This window comes from Pseudorasbora parva, chromosome 18 (genome assembly GCF_024679245.1).
Source record: "Pseudorasbora parva isolate DD20220531a chromosome 18, ASM2467924v1, whole genome shotgun sequence".
NCBI lineage: Eukaryota > Metazoa > Chordata > Actinopteri > Cypriniformes > Gobionidae > Pseudorasbora > Pseudorasbora parva.
This window is the reverse complement of record NC_090189.1, coordinates 23,005,965-23,027,704: the sequence shown is the minus strand read 5'-3', so window position 1 is coordinate 23,027,704 and position 21,740 is coordinate 23,005,965. Positions and strand designations below refer to the sequence as shown.

The 21,740-nt window shown below is 37.6% G+C and overlaps 2 protein-coding genes across 2 annotated transcripts; both read right to left on the bottom strand.

Annotated features, from left to right (window-relative positions):
• Window positions 1–1,678: 1,678 nt before the first annotated feature.
• Window positions 1,679–16,198, bottom strand: LOC137046387 (transmembrane protein 151A). The gene is made up of 2 exons (XM_067423580.1): window positions 15,552–16,198; window positions 1,679–4,969 (listed from the first exon to the last, which is right to left on the bottom strand). Exons 1-2 carry the CDS (start codon window positions 15,609–15,611, stop codon window positions 3,338–3,340), a joined length of 1,692 nt encoding a protein of 563 aa, XP_067279681.1. The 5' UTR covers window positions 15,612–16,198; the 3' UTR covers window positions 1,679–3,337.
• A 902-nt stretch (window positions 16,199–17,100) lies between these two features.
• ovol1b (ovo-like zinc finger 1b) lies at window positions 17,101–19,063 on the bottom strand. The gene is made up of 4 exons (XM_067423992.1): window positions 18,843–19,063; window positions 18,044–18,261; window positions 17,703–17,943; window positions 17,101–17,606 (listed from the first exon to the last, which is right to left on the bottom strand). Exons 1-4 carry the CDS (start codon window positions 19,015–19,017, stop codon window positions 17,317–17,319), a joined length of 924 nt encoding a protein of 307 aa, XP_067280093.1. The 5' UTR covers window positions 19,018–19,063; the 3' UTR covers window positions 17,101–17,316.
• Window positions 19,064–21,740: the final 2,677 nt, after the last annotated feature.

Genomic DNA, 21,740 nt, shown 5'->3' with positions numbered 1-21,740 from the left:
GATGGATGGATGGATGGATGGATGGATGGATGGATGGATGGATGGATGGATGGATGGATGGATGGATGGATGGATGGATAGATAGATAGATAGATAGACAGACAGACAGATATAGATAGATAGATAGATAGATAGATAGATAGATAGATAGATAGATAGATAGATAGATAGATAGATAGATAGATAGATAGACTACAATTATTAGACAGATTCTAATGCAGTCCTAATGATTTATAAGTAATGGGTATTTGAAAAGGTGGTTCTCATCACTGTCACTAGGACAACCTGCTTTGTGTCTCTGTGACCTAAATCTCTGATGGCAGCACTAGTCTGAATCCTCAGGCTCAGGGGAGGTAACAAGCTGCTTAGTGAAAAGCTTATCGCACTGCCTACACTGTTACTTCACTTCTCTTAATATATAAAAAAGAACATATTCAACAATTAAATGAAACATTGTTTTTGTTAGCTAGCAATTTCAGTGGAATGGCATAATGATTAGAAATGGAACACTATTCCAGTGTCTTGCAATTAGTTTACTGAATTGGTCTTTCAGCTATGTAGGCTACACAGTTAAATCTAATTAACTGGCTAATTTCATTCTCCTCCACGAAAATGTTTGAATATTTGTTGAATCCATGGTTCAGATGTTTGACTTACCAGGTCTGGGTTGTGTCGTTTTATATCCACCACCACACAGATACTCTCCTTTGTCTCTCTTACTTCCTGTATTATTTGTCAAATGCAGTGCACTGAGGGAACTGCTGCTGTCCTTCAGACCCAGATTATGAACAGAGGGAGGGAGAGGATGGGAGGACGAAATGCAAACCGAATAATTCCCTGCAATATTCAAGACATCCCAGGCAATTAAGAAATACGTTTTCAATCAATTATAATGTTTTCGGACCAATATTCGACCAATACATTTTGTAATTTTCCTCATTGTAAAACTTCAAAGTCTCAATAGGCTTCGTTGAGAAAACCACCACCAGGTGGAGCCATCGGCCAAACAGCAAACACGTGTGATTTAAGCCTGACGTGGGTCACTCACACATTTAGCATAGCATGACATTTGTTCACCCACAAAACATCCCAAGATTAATTGATGTTATCAAATGATATACATAGCAATTTCAGTGTATAAAACACTGTTAAGCATGTCTCCAACAAGAGTGGATGTGTTGCCAAGTCTTCATTGATCCAACCCTAAAAACAACTCCGGTCATTATAGCATAGAGTTACTGAGACTAAATCCAGAATTTCACAGCATTATTAATTAATACCAAAGGGTCATTCAAAGACAAATGAAGCATCTACGACTTTCAGGTTCTAAAACTATACAACATCATAACACTAGTATATTGCATAAACTGGTAGCCTACTAAGGGCATATGCTGCCTTCACGTGCTATCGGATTTGTCCAACTTGTCCAACTTCTGAAGTCGTGATTACGACCTCATCGCATTCACATTTTGACGAGGGCATTCATGTCCAACTTTTCAATAGAAAACTACGATCATTCTGAGCACGTGAAGACAGCAAGATGCAAATCAGTAGGCCTATGGTCTTTTTTCTTTTAATAGTTCATCTGCAGGCTACCCTGCAAGTTACTTTAATAACTGCAATAAATTTAGTAACAATATATCATATAATAATGATAATAAAGCAGTCAGTAAACACATTGTTAATGGTTTGACTTTATTAATAAGAGCATCATGGTCATGGCCACTGTAATCATTTCATCATTGCTGAAAGATATGCTAGTGCTTGTTGAAGTATTAGCAAATAATTTGATTAGTAGAAATTCTACAAACAATACAGGGATGCTCTTGGTGTGTGCTTTGGACTTTACCTTTTTTGTAATAATCTCCTCTCTGTGTGCAAGGCTGTTTATACATTCGTTCCTTCAGTGTTTCCAAGGACAGCTTATTTTAACTCAATCCCTGCACTGTTTGTAAAGTAGGTGACATTTTGTGCTTGTGCTGACCTACACATATATTTTTATGCTTGTTTGCTCTTCTATGTGCATATCGACAATGTGACTACATGGGGTGGTTTGTATCTTCTGTTGTCTATTTGATCTATTACCAATAGTTGTAGTAAACTGAAACAAGCTTATCCAATATTTTAAACATTCTAACAGTCTATGGAGGAAGGAATGAGAATTGGATAGATATACCAACAAACCTGAAATCGAGGAGAATGGATTTTATAAACATACTAAATAATGTGTTAATGAGAATTTTTTGAGGGTTACTTTTAAGGGTAAGGAATAGAAAATATCATTAGCTTAGTATAAAACCAAAAAAAGTCAATGGAAGGTCCCCATCGTGATAGAAAAGCTAATGGGTTTAAGCAAGGTAATAAAGAGAAATACATTGAATTGCTGTTAAACAGTTCTACTGTCAGTCGGCTGCAGTAGACATGAGGCTGACATAAGAAACCTCTAAGGCAGAGATAAGCACCGTGCTTCTACCAGGCAATTAAAAAGAACGAGATTAAAAGAAGTCATTAGCCAGGACAGTGGATTAAAGCACAGTGTCAAACAGTGAGGGATTACAATTCACCAGCCTACATTCACTCATTGATCTTTTACCATCCCTTTTTATTAGGTCTATTATTATTTTTATGTTCTTTTTTTACTTTTCCCCCTGAGAACCATTTGGTTGTTTCCGTCAGATCTACCTTAGTTGCCCATCTGAATTTTGATTCTTCTTTCTTTCTAATGTCTATTTAAAAACTTCAGTAAATGCAGTTCACATCTCGGACTCCTTTTCCTTAAAATACTCGTATGTTGTTGACGAATGGATTTACAACACTACACCAGCATGGGCTTTTTCACATTAACGCGGAGTCGCAAAAACTGCTTCGTAAATGTTAAATGCAGGTTGCAGATGCCCAGCTTTTCATGTAAAGTACATTACTCCTATAGTCAATAGGAGGACACACTGATCTAGTTTATTATGGACATGGTATGCCAGAGATTTCAATAATAGGACATTAAGATCAATATAGGACACTGATGTTCCATGCCAATCAGTATTTTCTACTAGGTATGTGCTATATATATATATATTTAGGGTCACTCTGTATCGTTCGACACTGATATGAGACCAATGTGTATTATTTTAATTCCGATCCCTACAATCTACACATTCATGAACAAATTTTGAGTTGTTTTCAGTGTTACACAGAGACACAAATCTCTCTTCGGTTTCAACTTTTCTATCCTGGTCTTCCTCGACACCTGGATCTCCCTGTCTCTTATCTGCATCTCAGATGTCAATCTGCCTCTACATCTCAAAAGTCACATCATACATTCTTTACATAATCGGTTCTTTTAACCCGTGTCAATGCCATGCCCCCCATGACAGCTCTCTTCTCCGTGAATGATTAACACCGGAAAATACAGAGCATCTTGGTAGGTTGGTGGCCTGTCTCTGTCATCCTCCCTGGTTTCTCCATTCTCCCTTTCCTCCACTGGTTCCTGGCCTGTCTCCTCTATGTCATCGTCTTCTAGCCCTTCACTCTCTAATACACCCCTCCTCTCCTCATCTGGAACTCTAAACCCAAGACCAAGGAAACCCCCACCGCCCTCTTCCAGCCGGCCGCTCATCCCACCTCCGAGGCTTCTTGAGTGAAACAGGCAGGGGTGGCGGCTTCTTGCGTTCTGCAACCGGCCGAGAGAGAAACCACTGCGACTAAGGGACAGCCTGCCACCGGGCCTAATGGGGAATGAGCTTGTCCCCGCAGCCACGTTCCCTCTAACCCAGGAAGGGAGCGAGGAGCTGCTTGTTGAGCGCCGACACCTGGGGCAGCTCTGAAGGAAGTAGCTGGAATTGCGTCGCATACGCGCTGCCATCGCGACTGATAACGGAGTGTTTGTATTCACATCCAAATCCATAAGCAAGGCCTCAGAGTAGCTAGGCACCATTTGCTGGTTACAGCGAATGTGCCATTCCAGTTCTGTCATATCCACCGTGTTGACCCGTGATATGATGCGTAGAGTGGGACCTCCAGTGCCATGCTCGAAACCTGTACAGTAGTTCCCCGTCTCAGTATTATCATTGTCATTTGCATCCTCGTTCTCGCCAAAAAGTTTCTCAACGTGGTAGTGGACGTATGCCGTGCGATACTCCGCAATCACACGAAGAGGCCACGATAGCAGGAAAGTCGAGGCCAGCCAGTACACCCAGCGTCGGGTGTACCAAGGGGGTCGCGATGGGTTGGGGAATGCCAGCATGTGTTCCCGAAAATCGACGTTTTTAAGGTGCATACCCTCCCGTGCTTCCATGTAGTCGTCCAGACCCTCGTTGTCCCCGAAGAAGCGCGCTCGCTGTGTGAGGTAGGCGGTCTCGGCACGGGCGCTGGCGAAGCTGAAGCACTTTGTGAAGCGCAAGCGGGTGACGGGATGCTCCAAAAGGCCCTGCAGCTCCTTTGAAACGTCTTTGACCCCTAGACGCGAGTAATCAAACTCGGAGCTCGCTGCATGCGTGTTGACCCGTTCATGATACACCTGCGTAGTTGTGTAGGCATCTCCATTTCTGTAGCGTGTAACCTGTCTTGTACGCCGTACGTAATGGTAGCTGATGGCCTTCCACCAGATGCAGGGTGTGGCTTGTTGCAACCGCTGTATCCTGTCATACACCTCACTTATTTCCACTTTAGCAAGATTAGCTGTTTTAGAGTAGCAGTGCCAGCACTCCACCAAGTAGACAACATACAGCATGGCCAGAAAAGCTACGGGTATATAGATGTAGCCATTGGAACATGGGCTGTCGTGATAGAGTCGGGCTCGGTCTCCGTAGAAGTAGGCGTGGCCTTGGTCATCAGAAGCCATTACGGTGATGCGGTACAGGGAGCACCAGCCTAGCGTGCCAAAGCATCCGTACATGAGCAAGGTGAGCAGCAGGCACTTCCAGTGGGATTCTCGGCAAAGCGAGCCACTCAGGGACTGCTTGAGGGGACGCTGCTATAGGTAGGAAGGGGGAGGCCGGATGTGGAGGAAATTAAAGGAAGTCCAGGAGACAGAGGGTTGTGCAGATGGATAGGAAGTTGAATGGACAGAGTTCAATAAGAGATGGAAGGTGTTGGACAGAATAGGAGTGAATTGATGACAGAATAAAGCAGAGGGGAGCATGGTTGGTGGTGGTGGTGGGGGGAGGGGGAGGGGTTGGAAGGGTACAGGAGGGATTGGGAAAGATAAAAAGAAAAATGTTCAAATTAGTTCATTTTAGATGTTATGTTAAATGCAAATGAGAACATTTTCGATTCAAATGTTTCTTGCCACTTTCCACAATAAATGAGCTTTGTTTTAGGCTAGAGTTGTGAGGAAAAACTCCACAGAACGATATGAATGTTGCAAGAAAGGAAAGAGAAGCTGCTTTTTGCCGCAAAAATGCAATATAGGCCGTTTTGCTTTAATTTCTTATTTTGAAAAAACTTAGGGCTGTCAAAATAATAAAATAATCAATATTAATCTCATGATTTCAGAGCATTCTAAAGAAAGAAGGATGGTAATATTGTTTACTTCTTTTAACTTACTTAATGCATTTTTGACACTTATCTTCAACCCATTTTTTTATGGATGCACTAGGACTTTAAGGCCTCCTGGCTCTAGTTTAAATCTGTTATGATGATTTTAGGGAACTAGTATTTTTCATTTGTGTTACAACATGAAGCACAGCCTGCTATATCCACTCTGACATGCAGCAGAGAGAACTCCGTAATAGATCATTCTCCTGAGGGCTGAATACATTTCCTGGCTGCTCGTAACCCAAACCATGTCTCCTTTTAAAACGCTCTGTATGACTGTGGAGGGGAAGTCTAGAAGCTTTTAGACATCACTGAGTGCATCATCTCGACTAAATGCATATGGATCTCTGCTGCCTAGTCTGAGCACAGTGGTGGCTTGAGGTATTGTGGCCATATGGGCAAAGATGAACTGATTCCAAAGTAGTAGGAGGTAGAAAAGAAAAAAGCAAGCCATACAGTTCCTCTGAAACATGAACAAAGTTATTGCACAAAAATACAAACAAAGAATTATGACTGTCTGCAATATTTAATTTTTTCGTCCCCTCTTTGTCCTTCTTTCCTGCTGTCTTTTCCCTAACAACACCACTCTCTCACACACTTGCACACATGAATCAGCTAATAGTACGAGCATTGCCCTTGCTGTGAGAAACTGCAGCACTAAAAGCAGGCTGTAGCCCAAGCGTGGCGTGGAGGCTGTGCTCCTCTTGGCAGGAGTTTAATTGTTCCTTTTACAAGGACAAGAGAGAGCTGGGATGAGAGAGATAGAATCCATTAGGACCTTCAATGTGACTTACCAAGTGCACAAGCTAATATCTACACATGGATTTTATAATGATGACCATGATAATATATCATATTATTTTTAGGTAATATTCCCATGTATTTACAGTTCATCCGTGTGTTTTATCTTGGTTTGTCTGTCTGTATTTCATTTATTCAGTAGATACAGAGAGGTGCAGTTGTGGGAGGGTGAGAAGCGAGTGTTGAATCCTGTTGGTACCACAAGCAAATGTGTCCTAGGAGATGTGAATGATATTCAGCGAGAATCAGTTCCGGAGGCTGTGATTGGGGATCTTGCATTGAACAAAATGGCAGTGATGTATAAATAGTTGATAAAGTTAGTCTGCTATTTCAGAGCCACTTTAATATGTTAAATTATTTAGATGCCCCAAGAATGTCTTAAGTCATATGATCATGTGCAATTCTTTTTTTCTTTTTCTTTTTACATGAGTAGCATCAGTTATGGGCAGAATCATAAAACCAAGCCCAAATGTGTGTGGTTTTTTTTTTACAGTCTATGGTTTCACTGTAAAAACACATGTATGAGTAAATGATTATTTGCCCTCTTCGGATAGGGGATAAGAGAGGAAAAGCAAGTTACTATTTGTTTTCGTTCAGTTTACTTGCTTGTGTTTTGGGGTTTAATCTGTTTAAATTTGTATGATCTCAGTCATAAGTTTTCATATGATCTGCTTTACCACCTGAAAGTTAGGTTTAGGAGTGGGCCTTCATGTTGCTTTTTTTCTCTAAAAATCTTTTCTATACGACTAATCCAATTAATTTACATTTTCTCACGAGAACCAGTCCATTAGCATGATTAGCTAATGTCAGTTAATTTTGGTCAATCGAAAACTCATAGGCTAGCACAACCACTGGATTCTCAAACAAATGACTGGTAGTTCTTTTTAGTGAATCAAAAGCATACAGCACCAACAGTGTAGTCTGATTCCTGTAAGAGTAACTGAGTCTGCTCTTCTTACTAACATGCAGCTTACAACTATAAGATGTAAATCAATGAAGTTAATAACAGGTTATCCACATTAACTTTTCTTAGTTGTGCCTTTCTTGTTTTGCTATGTGCATTATGGTAAATATCAATTATTTTGTGTTAGCTATGAGAGGGCGCAATTCATCTCCACTCCACATTCATTTGTTGGTATAAGACGAATAGGAATTAGACTATATAGAAATGGAAACTCTGGGCACAACTCATGTAAATTTTATAATTCCATGAATAATTGCAATTGCAGATTTCGAAAACAGAGATGGTGACAAAGAGGAAAAATTACAGACTGCAGCTGTATAAAAAGGAGATGAAAAAGATATGCCTGAATTTCCTGCAGAAATCCACCAGTACCACTGAAACATATCCAGCTGTAGCCCCGCAGCCCACCAGTTTCAGAAAACATCCACAGAACCGGAAAGTGAGCGGCGCTACCCATACACGTTGTTTTCATATGGATTTTAATATGATCTACGTCGACAGTTTTTGACAACAATACTTTAAAATAAAGTTATTTATTAATTCATATCCTTGAACAAGAGAAACACGCATTTAAGCCAGTGAGATGTGAACAGAAGCATAAAGGAGAATATATTAAGTTGTGTGTGATATTTCTGTCATGATACATGTAGTGGTGAACGGATATTGAATCTACATTTACATTTACGCATTTGGCATCCAAAGCGACTTAAATAGCATTTTTAAGGTACACATTTTTTGTCAATTCTTTCTTTCCCTGGGAATCGAACCCATGACCTTGGTGTTGCAAACCCCACGCTCTACTGGTTGAGCTACAGGAACGCTCTGTATCTGTTTGTCTTTCACTTTTTATCATTAAAGCTTTTTTGCATTTGTCAACAGATATTATTTGTCTTAATATTAAATTATTATTAATTAATAAAACATTTCGCTTTCAGGGATAAAAACATTAATCTTTTCAAATATTTCTGCAGAAATGCCATGATATGGGCTTATAGGGTTACTTCAGCGATTAGCATATGGCTTTGTATCAGTAGAAACCCTGGAGTATAATCAAATGATTGTGCTTCCCCCCTCATATCCCCCTGAGACAAGAGATTTATGCATTTTATTTCTGAAAAATTCCTCCCGTGACGCAAATTGACGATATTTGCATCATCTTTGGAATTTTTGGCCAGAGGCTAAAGACCACAGCCGGCAGATGGAGCTATTTCCACGTTTTCAACCTGTGCATGGGTGATGGGAGATCACACTCACAGCAAAGCTTGCAGCTGCAGGCATTCATTTAAACGGATGCTAAGCAATGTAAGTCTTTTAACTTCTTAAATTAATTTCTATGAAAGTTAAGCTTCCAAAGGCATGAACTGAAAACGCGCTAGACTGAACTCGCGTTGTGAATGTATGTGGTTGCGATTACCTCAGCTCTCATCACGAGCTCATCAGCTCATTTATGATGTTAAATATAATCTGACACCTGCAATTAGTGCTGTGAGTCTCAAGCAGCGACTCGATCATTATATTAAACAGACACATTCAGTATTTAATTGTAGTGTCTGTTCTCAAACTCAGTCACAGTAATCCAGTAGTGGTGGCATTGGGAATGGCCTCAGAGGGCAGCGAAGCATTCTGGGAATTGTAGTCTTTCATCCCCATGAGACAAAACAACACAATCTCATGGTCATGCGTATAAATACAATTGTGAAATCTCGTGGAATGTATACGCCAAAATGAGTTTTGGCGTGCAAATGCTACGCAGTTTTTTGCGTGCATATGATACACACTTTATGGCGTGCATATTACACGCTCTTGGGTAGGTTTGGGGTGGGGGGTTCGGGGTGGGCAATATATCGATATTTAAAATATATAGAGATATTTTTTCAACTCGATATGGATTTGGACATATCGTATATATCGATATATTGTTTATATTTAATTCTGATTCCGCCACTTTGCTTGTTTGCCTTCCCTGTGCTGTGCTCGCCCCCGCTCGCACGCCTCCCGCCTCTTGCTTTTGTTCCCCATCCCCTCGCGTGTTGTCTCATTGAACACAGCGGCGTCTGCAACCAGGTGAGGATTAGTTATCATGTTGACAAGCGCGCGCGTTGTTCAGGATTCAGTTTAAAGACCATGTTTTCCTTCTAACACAACTGCTTGCTAGAATTCATAAAGAAATATTAATGTTCATCATAGTTCAAAGCGCAAGTTTCACCCACAGTCAGGTGATTTGTTGATCAGTTTATGAACTGATCGCATGGTTTTCGGTTAAAATGTCAAAATGATCGCATATAATTTGAAAACATTTATAAAGTATTGCAATATCATTACTATTATTATTTTGTCAGCTTTATCATGGGATTATGATGAATAGGTCTATTCATGTTTTAACCAAGAGGGAAAAACGCGACATCCCAGGTGTCCTGAGACACACAGTGCTCTTCTGTAGTACTGTATCATATAGCCTACCTTCTGACATTCATATTTCGTTCTGAAACTGGAAAAGAAGTGAAATTCAGCTCATGTTACATGATCCGCATGATGAGTTTGAATTTTGTCAAACTCATGACAAACATCACTGTTTGAATTTTGATACAAATTTAACAGGAAATGGTGTTATTACAAAATCAGGTTATTTATATCTCAGTCATGCCCCCATCTTTCTGCAAAATGCTTACTGTTTACTTTAGGTGTAAAAAAGGGAGTCTTTGATTCATCTTTTGAAAGCATGAAATAAATGAAAAGAAGGAAATATTATTTATTTTCTTTTACAGTTAAATTATTATTATTTATGTAATCAGGGAGTTTTTTTTAATGTTGCAAAAGCACTTTGTTCCTACATGAACTGACTACCTCTTTGCACTTCAATAAAAAAAAAAAAAGAATTTGTGGTATTTGGCATATTTGTTTTTGCTATAGTTTTTAGGGGGTTATTTTTCCTGTAAAGATATCGAGATATATATCGTATATCAAGATATAGCAAAATATATCAAGATATATTTTTTGCTCCATATCGCCCAGCCCTAATATGCCATAAAGTGCGTATCATATGCATGCGAAAAACCGTGTACCATACGCACGTCAAAACTCATTTTGGCGTATACATTCCACGAGATTGCAAACTCGTACTATTTATACGCATTTTCGTGAGATCGGGCTCGACAAAAATACATTTTCTGTCTTTTCTCAGTCTAGAAGGCACCAAATTCAAAAATAATTTCACATTTCTACTACAATAATGACCCAGTTTAAATACAGATTCATCTTTTCAGCACTGAAGTAACCCTTTAAGACTCACAAGTTTTTGTTTAAGACTTTTTTTGCATTTAAATTTGTTTTAAACCTATTATTTTAGAAATATTTTATGTGTGTGTGTGTGTGTGTGTGTGTGTGTGTGTGTGTGTGTGTGCATGTATGTACTATTGCAACTACTGGAATTAAAAACATTATTATTACAAGCTTTACGTTGTAAATCGAGCTATGGTAAGCAGATAGTTTTGAACAGTGACTGGTAATGTACTTGCTCAAAAATATATTTTGGATAATTTTTAACCCAAAAAAGTTACAGACTGCAGCTTTAACTGTTTTAGGCTATTCTCTCGCTCATTTTCTGCTGCAGACGGAAAAAAGTGAAACTGCATTCTGTAAAAATTCAGAATAAGCAGTGATTTCTCTCATTTTAAAAATAGCATTAAAGGCTGTTTTTACACTGGCAGTTTAGTTCAGAACCGGGCACGGTTTGCATGAAAAATTGTTAACGTGAAAGACCTGGAAGCGCACCAGGATACCAAACCTGAGATGAGGAGGTGTTCTGAGTTCATTTGCACACAAACTGTGCCTCAAACTTTAATGATCTTTTATTTCTGTGATGCAAAGCTGAATTTTCAGGATCGTTTACTCCAGTCTTAAGTGTCACATGATCCTTCAGAAATCATTCTAATATGATGAATCATTTTCAAAGTTGAAAACAGTTCTGTTGCTTAATATTTTTGGTGATGCTTTTTTATAATACTTTGATGAATAAAAAGAAGAAAAAAAAAGAAGAAAAAAAAGAAGCAAATGTTTTAAAAATAGAAATCTTTTGTAACAACAATATACACAGTCAGTAATTTGGGGTCAGTCTTTTTTTCTTTCTTTTTTTAAAATAAATCAATAATTCTATTCAGCAAGAATGTGTTAAATTGATTAAAAAAAAAGTTGATAGTAAAGGAGAATACAGTTCTTTTGAACCTTTTATTCATCAAATATATTAGGCAGCAGAACTGTTTCCAACACTCATAATAAATCAGAATATTAGAATGATTTCTGAAGGATCATGTGATAGACTGGATGTCACATGTGACACTGAAGACTGGAGGAATGATCCTGAAAATTCAGCTTTGCATCACAGAAATAAATGATAATTTAAAGCATAATAAATTGAAAACCCAAATACTTTAAAATGTAATAATGTATCACAATATTTTTAAAAAATCTGTATTTTTTATCAAATAAATGCAGGCTTGATGAGCTGAAGAAACTTCTTTCAAAAACATTACAAATAGTAATGTGTCCAAAAGTTTAGCCTATACCGTGTGTGCGAATATATATTATATATATATATATATATATATATATATATATATATATATATATATATATATATATATATATATATATATATATATATAGAACTTTTCTGAAGAAGATATTTTACATAATATGTTTATTATGTAATATTGTACACTATATGTTTACATATAGTCCACAAGAACTAATTTCTGAATTTATGAAAATTACCCTGTTCAAAAGTTTATGTTCTCTTGATCCTTAATACAGTGTGTTGTTACCTGGCTGTATGGCTGTTTTTTGTTTTTGTTTTGTGATGGTTGTTGAGTCCCTTGTTTGCCCTGACCCAAACTGTCCTGTCCTGCATATTCTTCAGTTTTCCAGCATCTTTTGCACATTTGAAGCCTTTCCAGCAGTGACTGTGTGATTTTGAAATGCATTTTTCCACACTGAAGAAAACTGAGAGACTCAAACACAATTATTACAAAAGGTTCAAACATTCACAGATATTCCAGATGAAACGCAATGCATTAAGAGCTGGGGGTGAAACCTTTTGAACAGGGTGAAGATTTTCTTATTTTGTTTAAATATCTTTTTTTAAATTATTATTCAGTACTGCCCTTCGGAAGCAACAGAAGACTTCCCAGAAGAAAAATGATGTATAATTTGCCTTGATCTTCAAATCAAATCCCCCCTCCCCTCCCCCCCTCCCCCAAACCCCCTAGTCGTGTTTAAATCCCTCAGTTGCTCTGAAATATGGAAAAGATGGAAAGTGTTAAAAGATGGATCTCAAAATTATACAGTCATTGCAGGAAAGGGTTCAAATATGCACAAAATACTGGAAAATTGAAGATTTTGAAGGACCTGAAGGATTATTCTGAAGAACATTTGGCTTTGACTATGCCCAGGACAAACAAGGGACTCATGAAACAACCATCACAAATAAATAAATAAATAAATAAACAAACAAACAAATACAGCCATGTATCATCCAGGTAATGACACCAAGATACATCAACTTTTTAATTCAGCTATTTATTTATTTTATGGTGTACAACACCATATTCACCAAAATTAACATGCATTTTGTAGGATCCCTCTTATTTTATGAAAAATATATATTTTTACAGATTCTTTGCGTTGTGTGTAAACTTCTGAGCACATAGCTTATTATATTGCTTGTTTAATAGCCTATTGTTGTTAAATATGTAGTTAAAGACTGCCTTCATGCTACCTCTAAAATTACTGTAAAATCATCTAAGTTTGTGTAAATACACTTTATGCAAGAATTGTTTTAAATAGATTTATTATTGAAATGACCTCATCATTTGGTAATGGATACCCTTTCTAATAATTATGAGTGGAACATTTTGAGATGAAGGACATTGGACACATAAAATATTCAGTTTGAACAAATGATATTGAGAGTGGCATCAAACGTTAGACAGCAGAGAACACTAATCAGCAGATAACTAATACACAACAGAAACTAGTTGTTCGAGGCGTGTGGATAAGCTAATGATGGTAAAGAGCAGAGGAGAAAAGGATACGCTCATAAATTAAAGCAGGATGGTCTGAGTGGCCTTTTAAAGTCTTGGTTGCCTTCTCAGCATACATCTATTTCTATCAGACCAGGCGAGCACTCATTACTTTCAAAGAGATGTGTTTATCCACAAAGCATCCAGACTCATTGGCATATATGCTGTTCTGTACGAAGCAGAGAACAGTCAGACATTGTAAACTGAGAAGAGCTCACTAAACAGAAATAGCTGCAGCTAAAAGTACTGATACGTTTGTAAGTGACAATGTAGCACAAACATTATGAAAACTCAATAATGATTACAAAAACTTCCCATCCCCCATTCTGTCTCTCAGTCTATCGATCGGTCTGTAACAGTATATGGGGGTATACTCAGCAACTGAGGGTGTGAGTGAGAGAAAGGATTGAGGGAAGGCTTGTATTGTCATGTCACATGTTTAAAATAATTCAAGGCACTGTATGTGCTGGCAGAAAAGTGTGTGTGTTAATTATTGGATTTTCTTTAATGAACTACACACTGGAAGTATAACCCCCCAGAGACCTGACCTCCGGTTATCTAAGATAAATGCTGTGAGTCAGGTGGGAAAAGTCAGAGTGAAAAAGCAGAGCAAGTCAGAAAAAAAAAGTTCAAGAGAAAATCTGAGAGCAAAGAATGTCTACACTCTTAGAAAAAAAAGATTCAATGGGTTCTAGATACAACTTTAAAAAGCATTTGTGCCAAAAATAGAAATCTCACATGAATACATTAATACTTAATACTTTCATGTTTAACTAGTTTTCCATTTTTTCTAGTGATCAAGCATGTTAACAAGCAGTTTAATTAATGATCCCATGATGGAAACCCCTAAACGGTTCTATTTAGAAAGCACCTGACAGAACCCTTTAAGGCAATACAGAAACTTTCCTTCTAAGAGTACACGTGTAATGCAAATAATATTTAAGGTAAAAATGTTTACTTTTTTGTTAAACTATTCCTATTCCTAATTTCCTCCTTAATTAATATATCCGTATCCAATTGAATATGCTGAGACAATGCGCTTTCTCTGAAAGTGTCATTTTAATCACACTCTAAAAAATGCTGGGCTGTTGGGTTTGCCCATATTTAACCCAAACATGGGTTGAAACAACCCAGCATTTTTAGAGAAAATTCTACTTACAGAAAGATATAGGAACTCATTTGGCCAATCACCCCCGTATTAGATGCATGATATCATTCAGTCTATCCCAGAACTGGCAAAATAGAGAGACAGGGAAATAACTGCATTCTCATCCACTAGCTTTCATCATTCCGATAGAGACACTGCAAATAGATAGGCCTGTTCCCTCAGTAAACTAGCAATTCCAATCCAGATTAAATACAGCCAAACGTCCAGTAGCTAAAGTAACTGACACAACACATTTTTTTGAGGCACTGAGCAAATAAGTATCCATGCAGATGATCATATGCAGTATGGTTTTAGCTATGGGAATACTTCAAAAGAACATTTACTGCACCAATTTTCTCCATTTCGCAACTGCATGTAAGACGATGCAGTTAATAAAATAGTTAAATATGAAGTAAAAAGCTTTTGCTTAAAAACACTAATCTTAGCATTAAACAAACAAAATTGTTATTGATAGTGGAGTGGCTCCTCACCTGTGCAGTGACATCATCACAAATGCAGCCCCTAGGCTACTTGGTATTTGCTACAGTCTTGGTATTTATTTGGATTTCTATTGTTTAGCCTATATCTATTGTTAATCTTTGTATTGTATGCACAGTTAAAGTTATTTTAAGGAATCTATGAGCCAGTTTTATTACATTCTGTCACGTATTTAGTGTTTAGTCTGTTAATAGCCTAATAAAATATTTGAGCACTGGCATCAGTAACACGGATAGCTATCATTCACTTTCACTATAAATAAAACCAGTCTTTGATTCATTTCTTTCCATTCTTGCACATTGCTGCACGATATAAAAACAATACATTTGTCTCACTTTTTTTTGGTTGTATTATGATTAGTCATGTACAAAAATACATTTCATAATGCGTGCAACTGAAGGACAGTGTACCAATGAAATACACATTAATGCTACAAAATCATATTTAGCCTTCTACATGTTCATGTTCCGGACAATTGCACTTCAACGAGAAGAAACGCATGGTTTTATTTACCAACATTTTCACTCCTTACCTCCTCCCTTCCGCCCCCATTCAATGTGGGCGCTTCTCCCGTCACCGTCACCCCTTGCATTTTTCACTAACATGTATTTACACGGCACACACAGTCCAGGATGCGGTCCACCGTCAGGACCTCTCCGTAACCTATTTCACCCCATGAGCGGCGAGTACCACCACGTTTCTATGGTGGCGATATTCACGACACAAGAGCATCCCCCAAAGATGCGTCCTTTCCTTTCCGTGTCCAATAAAGGTTAACACATCACCTAATCACACCAGCGGTTCTCTTTTGAATTCTAGTCCGTCCAAGGATCAAGAATAACGGGTAACTGTTGCGCTTGACTTCCCCTTTGCAATTGTGTCACAAAAGCATCGCAAGCTCGACACTGAGGCAGAGCGATGGTAAGATAACAGCGCGTGCATCATATTCGCGGCTCGCGCTGCACAGTTGTTTTTGTCGAAGACTGTCGATCACGGTGTCGTAATCAGTGGCGGCGAGATTAATCTTTTATTATATTCTCTACGGTTTAATGATCCGAGATGTTGAAATGACAGAATCCTCACTCTTTCCCGAGCATCTCGTATTTTCCACCTCAACCTCCTTTCACCTGAACGGTCTCCTTGCGGACTTCGCTCTGACGTCATCCTTAAACGCGCCTTCAAATCCTAATAATTGGGCAGTTCGTACCAACCCGCTGACAGCGCGTGCACATGCGAGGTTCGGTTTAGGTCCTGTTCGTTTTTTATTCGTTATTTATTAGTCAAATAGTCAATAGTCGTTTAATGTTGCTACAAGTTTAAATTTGCGATGTTAACGGGAAATTTTTTTTAAAATACTTGGATAATCCTTAAGAAAAAGAAGTGCCCTTGGTTGTAATTTGTGCACTTGGAGTGTTTTAAACCGTAAAAGTAGCCTATATAGGACATCTTTTTAAAACTATAGCCTACTTGCAAATAATATAATATAAATGAAATAAATAAATGGCCACTTACACATGCAACATTTACACACTTTATAATATTAAATTATATATTTTGTCATGCTTCAGATAAAGAATTGCATTTCTTTTGATGTTTTGACTAAAGCAATATGTAAAGTCTTGGATTATCATTTTAGGCCTATGGCTATTCAATATGGCTACATAAAGTTAGTATAATTTAAATGAAATAAATTGCAACTTCATCATTACAAATGTGTACGTTTCGACAGAAATTACATAGAAATATTTTAATTTATGATAAATGCTTCTCAGTACGTTCAGCAGCAGTCTTTAACCATATTTCAAAGACATAATTATGAAATTAGCTACATATAAAGATGTATTCCTAAGTATGACAAAAAAACGGTTTAGCTCAACTAATTGCATTCAATAGTTTTAAATTAAAATATATTTTTATTTAACATGCAATTAAGTGTCCAAAAACATTGCATTTATTTTGTACTTAAGTATATTATTTTAAGTATATTATTTCCATAATATAGGCTAGACTACTCTTTTTCAAAAGTATAAGTGTATTTCTATTTCAAAAGATATTCAAGAAAACAAAAAGGTCCGTCTCTCTTACAACACAGCAGAATTTAATTTTTGGTAAAGTATTTACAGCTTCAGTGTTTTTTTTTAATTCAATACATTACATCAGAATTGTTTTCCTATTTACAATAATTCTAAGACATTTGGTTCTGCCTAGAATTACTGACTGTACAAAAGACAAAAGTGCATGCAGAGTGGAACATCTATCTATAACTAGTCTTCTTTTTTTTCTATTTCTACTCAGCACTATATATGGGGGGTTTCCGGTGAGCACAGTGACACGTTATCTTCCTCACTATGTGCCACCTTACAGTTGCTTTTTCTTAGTCTCTGTGGATGTTCGGCTTGAAGATGATTCTGCAGAATGTCCCGTGTCTGTGCAGTCAAGCCACACTCCTCACACACATACAGTTTGCCTCTGCGCTCTTTGTAGGCATACTGTTGAGTGATGGCGTGGATCTTCTTTAGATGAGATTCTAAGGAGCAGCGCTGGGTGAAGGCTTTAGCACACAAAGTGCATTTATAGGGTCTCACACCTGTGTGTTGTAAGTTGAGAGGAAAGTTAGAGATAAAAATATACAAACTTGCATATTTAAACATATATTATAAACATAACATTATTACAAACTTACCAGTATGGGTACGTACATGCCTTTTCAGATCAAAAGTATCATTAAATCCTTTTCCACAGTGCTCACAAGAGTACTTCTTTGTTTCACTGTGGCACTTCACATGGCGTTTCAGCATACGGGCTGTAGTAAACATCTTCTGACATAACTGGCAGGATACTGATGCGGCAGGTAGAATATCTGCTAATTTGCTTGCATTTCCTGGGATGACTGACAGTAGAGATGGCATATTACCTGTAGTTATCTGAAAATGGGAGAATAATGATGTCACTGCTACAGCAAAAAGGCGCGCTAACAACATATGCCAAAGCAGCAGTTTTAAACCAAATGAACTGTGATTTCACCTTTATCTTTGAGCGCATGTAAGGCAATCTTTGGGTCCGCATGCAGCATTCTGGATTGTGATTAAGTTGACCCTGTGCAGCAGAGGAAGGCAGCTTTGCAGACAGGACATGTGACTGAACATTTAGAAACTTGTTGTCTTTTTGTGCAGTTGTGAAGCAGGAGTATTCTGCAACGGTTCCCTCCGAGACTTCATGCACATATGGTGGAAAAAGGGACTCTAGGGAGCAGCCAGAACAGAGAGATTTTTCAGTCAATGCAGAGAGAACAATCAACAGGTTTTGACTGGCCACTGAGGTCAGGTACTTCTTACTCAATGTTTTTTTTTTTTATGCAGCAAGTTTTTTTTCCTTTCTTATTATTTCATACAGCAGTAGGCTAATTCGCATAGGCCTATATATTCAATTAGCCTACATATAATATAAAAATATAATTCTGAGAGTCAGAATTCAAAAAGTCATTTAAAAGACATTTAAAGATACGCTGATTTTTTATATATATATATATATATATATATATATATATATATATAAAATCAGCGTATCTTTAAATGTCTTTTAAATGACTTTGTGAATATATATATATATATATATATATATATATATATATATATATATATATATATATATATATATATATATATATATATATATATATAGCCTATACGTTAATGATCAGATATAGCCTAATAATAGCATAATGAGACTATATTTTTTAATTTTTTGTTTAGTTTAACTGCATTTGTCAAAATAATTCCGTAATTGTTAAAAAGTGACACACGAACATGAACGAGACTCTCACCAGGTATGTACACGTCCCCACGCGCGGAATCCGGAATCTCACTCCAGCTTCTTTTCACAGTAGCAATGTTCACTTTTTTCACCAAGAATGCTCGAGGCATTTTAGAAAAACTAGCGAATGGTTTATGTTCGTCTAAGTTCCTGTGGATGCTTTTAAGCGGATCCTCTTGCAGCATACAGTTATCCACAATTCAACTACCGTTTTCCTTATAACAAGGAAACCGCCAGGTGAGGTTGCGCATGCGCAGAAATATAACGGCGCAATGCAGGTACGTACAAGTATAACCGGTTCTCAAAGTAATGCTAATAATGTAACCTTACTGAGAAGGGTAAACGGGTAACTATGTATTGTTTAAAATATTAACACGTTGGTGTTCGTTTTAGAACACTTATAATGTAATTTTAGTCCATTTAACAACTGTTTAATCATGACGAATTTTTTTGTAGGGTGGGTCTACTCCTTTGTTTAGGCGTTTTGTCTGTATGTATGGAGGTGTATTGATGTAACAGTAGGCTATCAGCAGGGGGGAAAGTGCCCTGTCACATAAATGCCTACTAAAGTTTTAAGACACTAGCTTGAAAATGGATGTTTCATTAGCCTACTATAATAAGAGGATTATTGACTCTTTTCATGGTGCTAGCCTAAGCCTATATTAGACACAGGCATACAGTTTAACAGAAGCTGCCATCAGTTTAGTGTAAATCAAACCTTTGTATGCAAATTACTTTTGGGCATGTTAATGTCTCAAAATCAGATAAGAGTCACAGTAAAGCGACCCTCCCACACACACACACACACACACACACACACACACACACACACACACACACACACACACACACACACACACACACACACACACACACACACACAATGAAAACACAAACACACATGGAATTAGCCTTTTTTTTTTTGGTCTAGCCTATTTCTAAAGTAGCCTAACCTGCAAAAATGATTGTGACTGAGCTCACTATAATATAAAATATTAATAAAGAAATTGTGCCCAAGAGCGGAGCAAGGGGCCTATTGCACAAAACTAGGATAAGGATCACCAATATAGTTATTTTTCATTATCATTATAGTTCTTGGTGTGATATGCCTTCAGGGTACGTTTACACGACTACTAAATGTACTAAAGTTTGCATACAGATGGTTAGATCACCAAGATATCCTGCCTTAATCTCTTATCCTAGTTTTTGCAATAGGCCCCTGTCATTAAAGGACAACTCCGGTGAATTTTTAAGTTTATCTTGATCTTTATATCTTTGTGAGTACAGTCTATAGAAAAAAAAACGAAGCGGATTGGTCCTTGCAACACGGAGCTGTTACAGTTAATGCCCAGAGCCCCCACTCCACTCAGCTAAAACGGCAGTTATGAGGGCATAAACGTAAAGTGTGTCCTCTTAACAGACATACAATGCAATTAAAATGTCTGTCCAACAAGAACAGGTCCCTTACATGACAACGAAATGCGTTTAGCACAGAAAATATTCAAATTTTGCAAAGATAAAGGAAAAAAATATGTTTGCAGTTACATATTAACAAGGTCATAGTCAGGGATGTTTAATAAAAACAAGAATAACACAAAACAATCTAGCTTATATTGTTGTGTTACTTTTGACCCACCTGAGTGTTACTTTCGTCCCAAATGATGGGGTCAAAAGTAACAATTTGCAATTATGTTCAAAGTCAAATTATACTGTAGTCGTTCTGCATTTGTACAAAATACCACCTGCTATTGATAGACCGCACTTGTGAATTATTGACCAGAGCAAATATATATCTCTGTCTGAAACATTTTCTTTTAAAAATACATTTTTCTAAAAAATTGTACTTTTGCCCCTGCTCTCCCCTATATATATTTTTGACAAATAGTTATGAATAAATAATATTTATGAACCAATAGTTATAAATAATATACAAAAAATATATAATTTTGTTTGTAGCTCTAAGTCAAGATCTAAAGGATCTCTAGTAAACAGGACCGATTTGACCAACGAGGCATCCGTAGTTTAAAATAGAGCAAACATGGCGCTACCCTGGTGCTGTTCAAATCTCACAGCATGTTAGATATAATTATATTTTAGTTGCCAATTATACAAAAAAGTGTTTTTGAAATTCCAGTTTTTCGAACATAATCGTTGTACGGTATAATACCGGAGTTAAGTTAGTTTTGTTTTTGAGATTCGCCGCACATTCGGCCCTAAATGGTAATAACTGCAAAACGTCGTGCCCAAAAATGTTCTAAACAGTATTGTCGGTAAAAGAGCAAAGCTAATAATGTTTCACAAGCTTAAATTTCATTGTTTGAGCTCGATCTATGGAGCACTGGTCTGCAAAAGACGTCGCAATGTGAGATGCGCAGAGAAAGCTCGCGCTTGGTGGAGCTGTAGGTTAGGGACCGTGGAGAAAGTGCACATTTTCTTCGTTTTTGCTTTAACTAGATGAGTAGTGTGAAACCAGTGTCATTCAATAGAAGGGGACAGGGGACATCTTTCACAACCTTTCTCCCCCCCTCCCCCCCTCCCCCCCCGCGCGCTGGTAGAAAAGGGAACTGCATGTCTAAAATTTACTTTGTTTGTAATAACTTTTTCCGCCAGGGAGATAGAGACATCAAACCAGTGTCATTTAGTTGAGGAGGAAAGGGGACATCTTTCACAACCTTTCTTTTGACCCCCCTACTGGAGGAAAAGGGAACTGCATGTCTGAAATTTACTTTCTTTGTAATAACTTTTTCCGCCAGTGAGATAGAGACATCAAACCAGTGTCATTCAGTTAAGGAGGACAGGGGACATCTTTCACAACCTTTCTTTTGACCCCCCCCCCCCCCCCTACTGGAGGAAAAAGAACTGCATGTCTAAAATTTACTTTCTTTGTAATAACTTTTTCCGCCAGGGA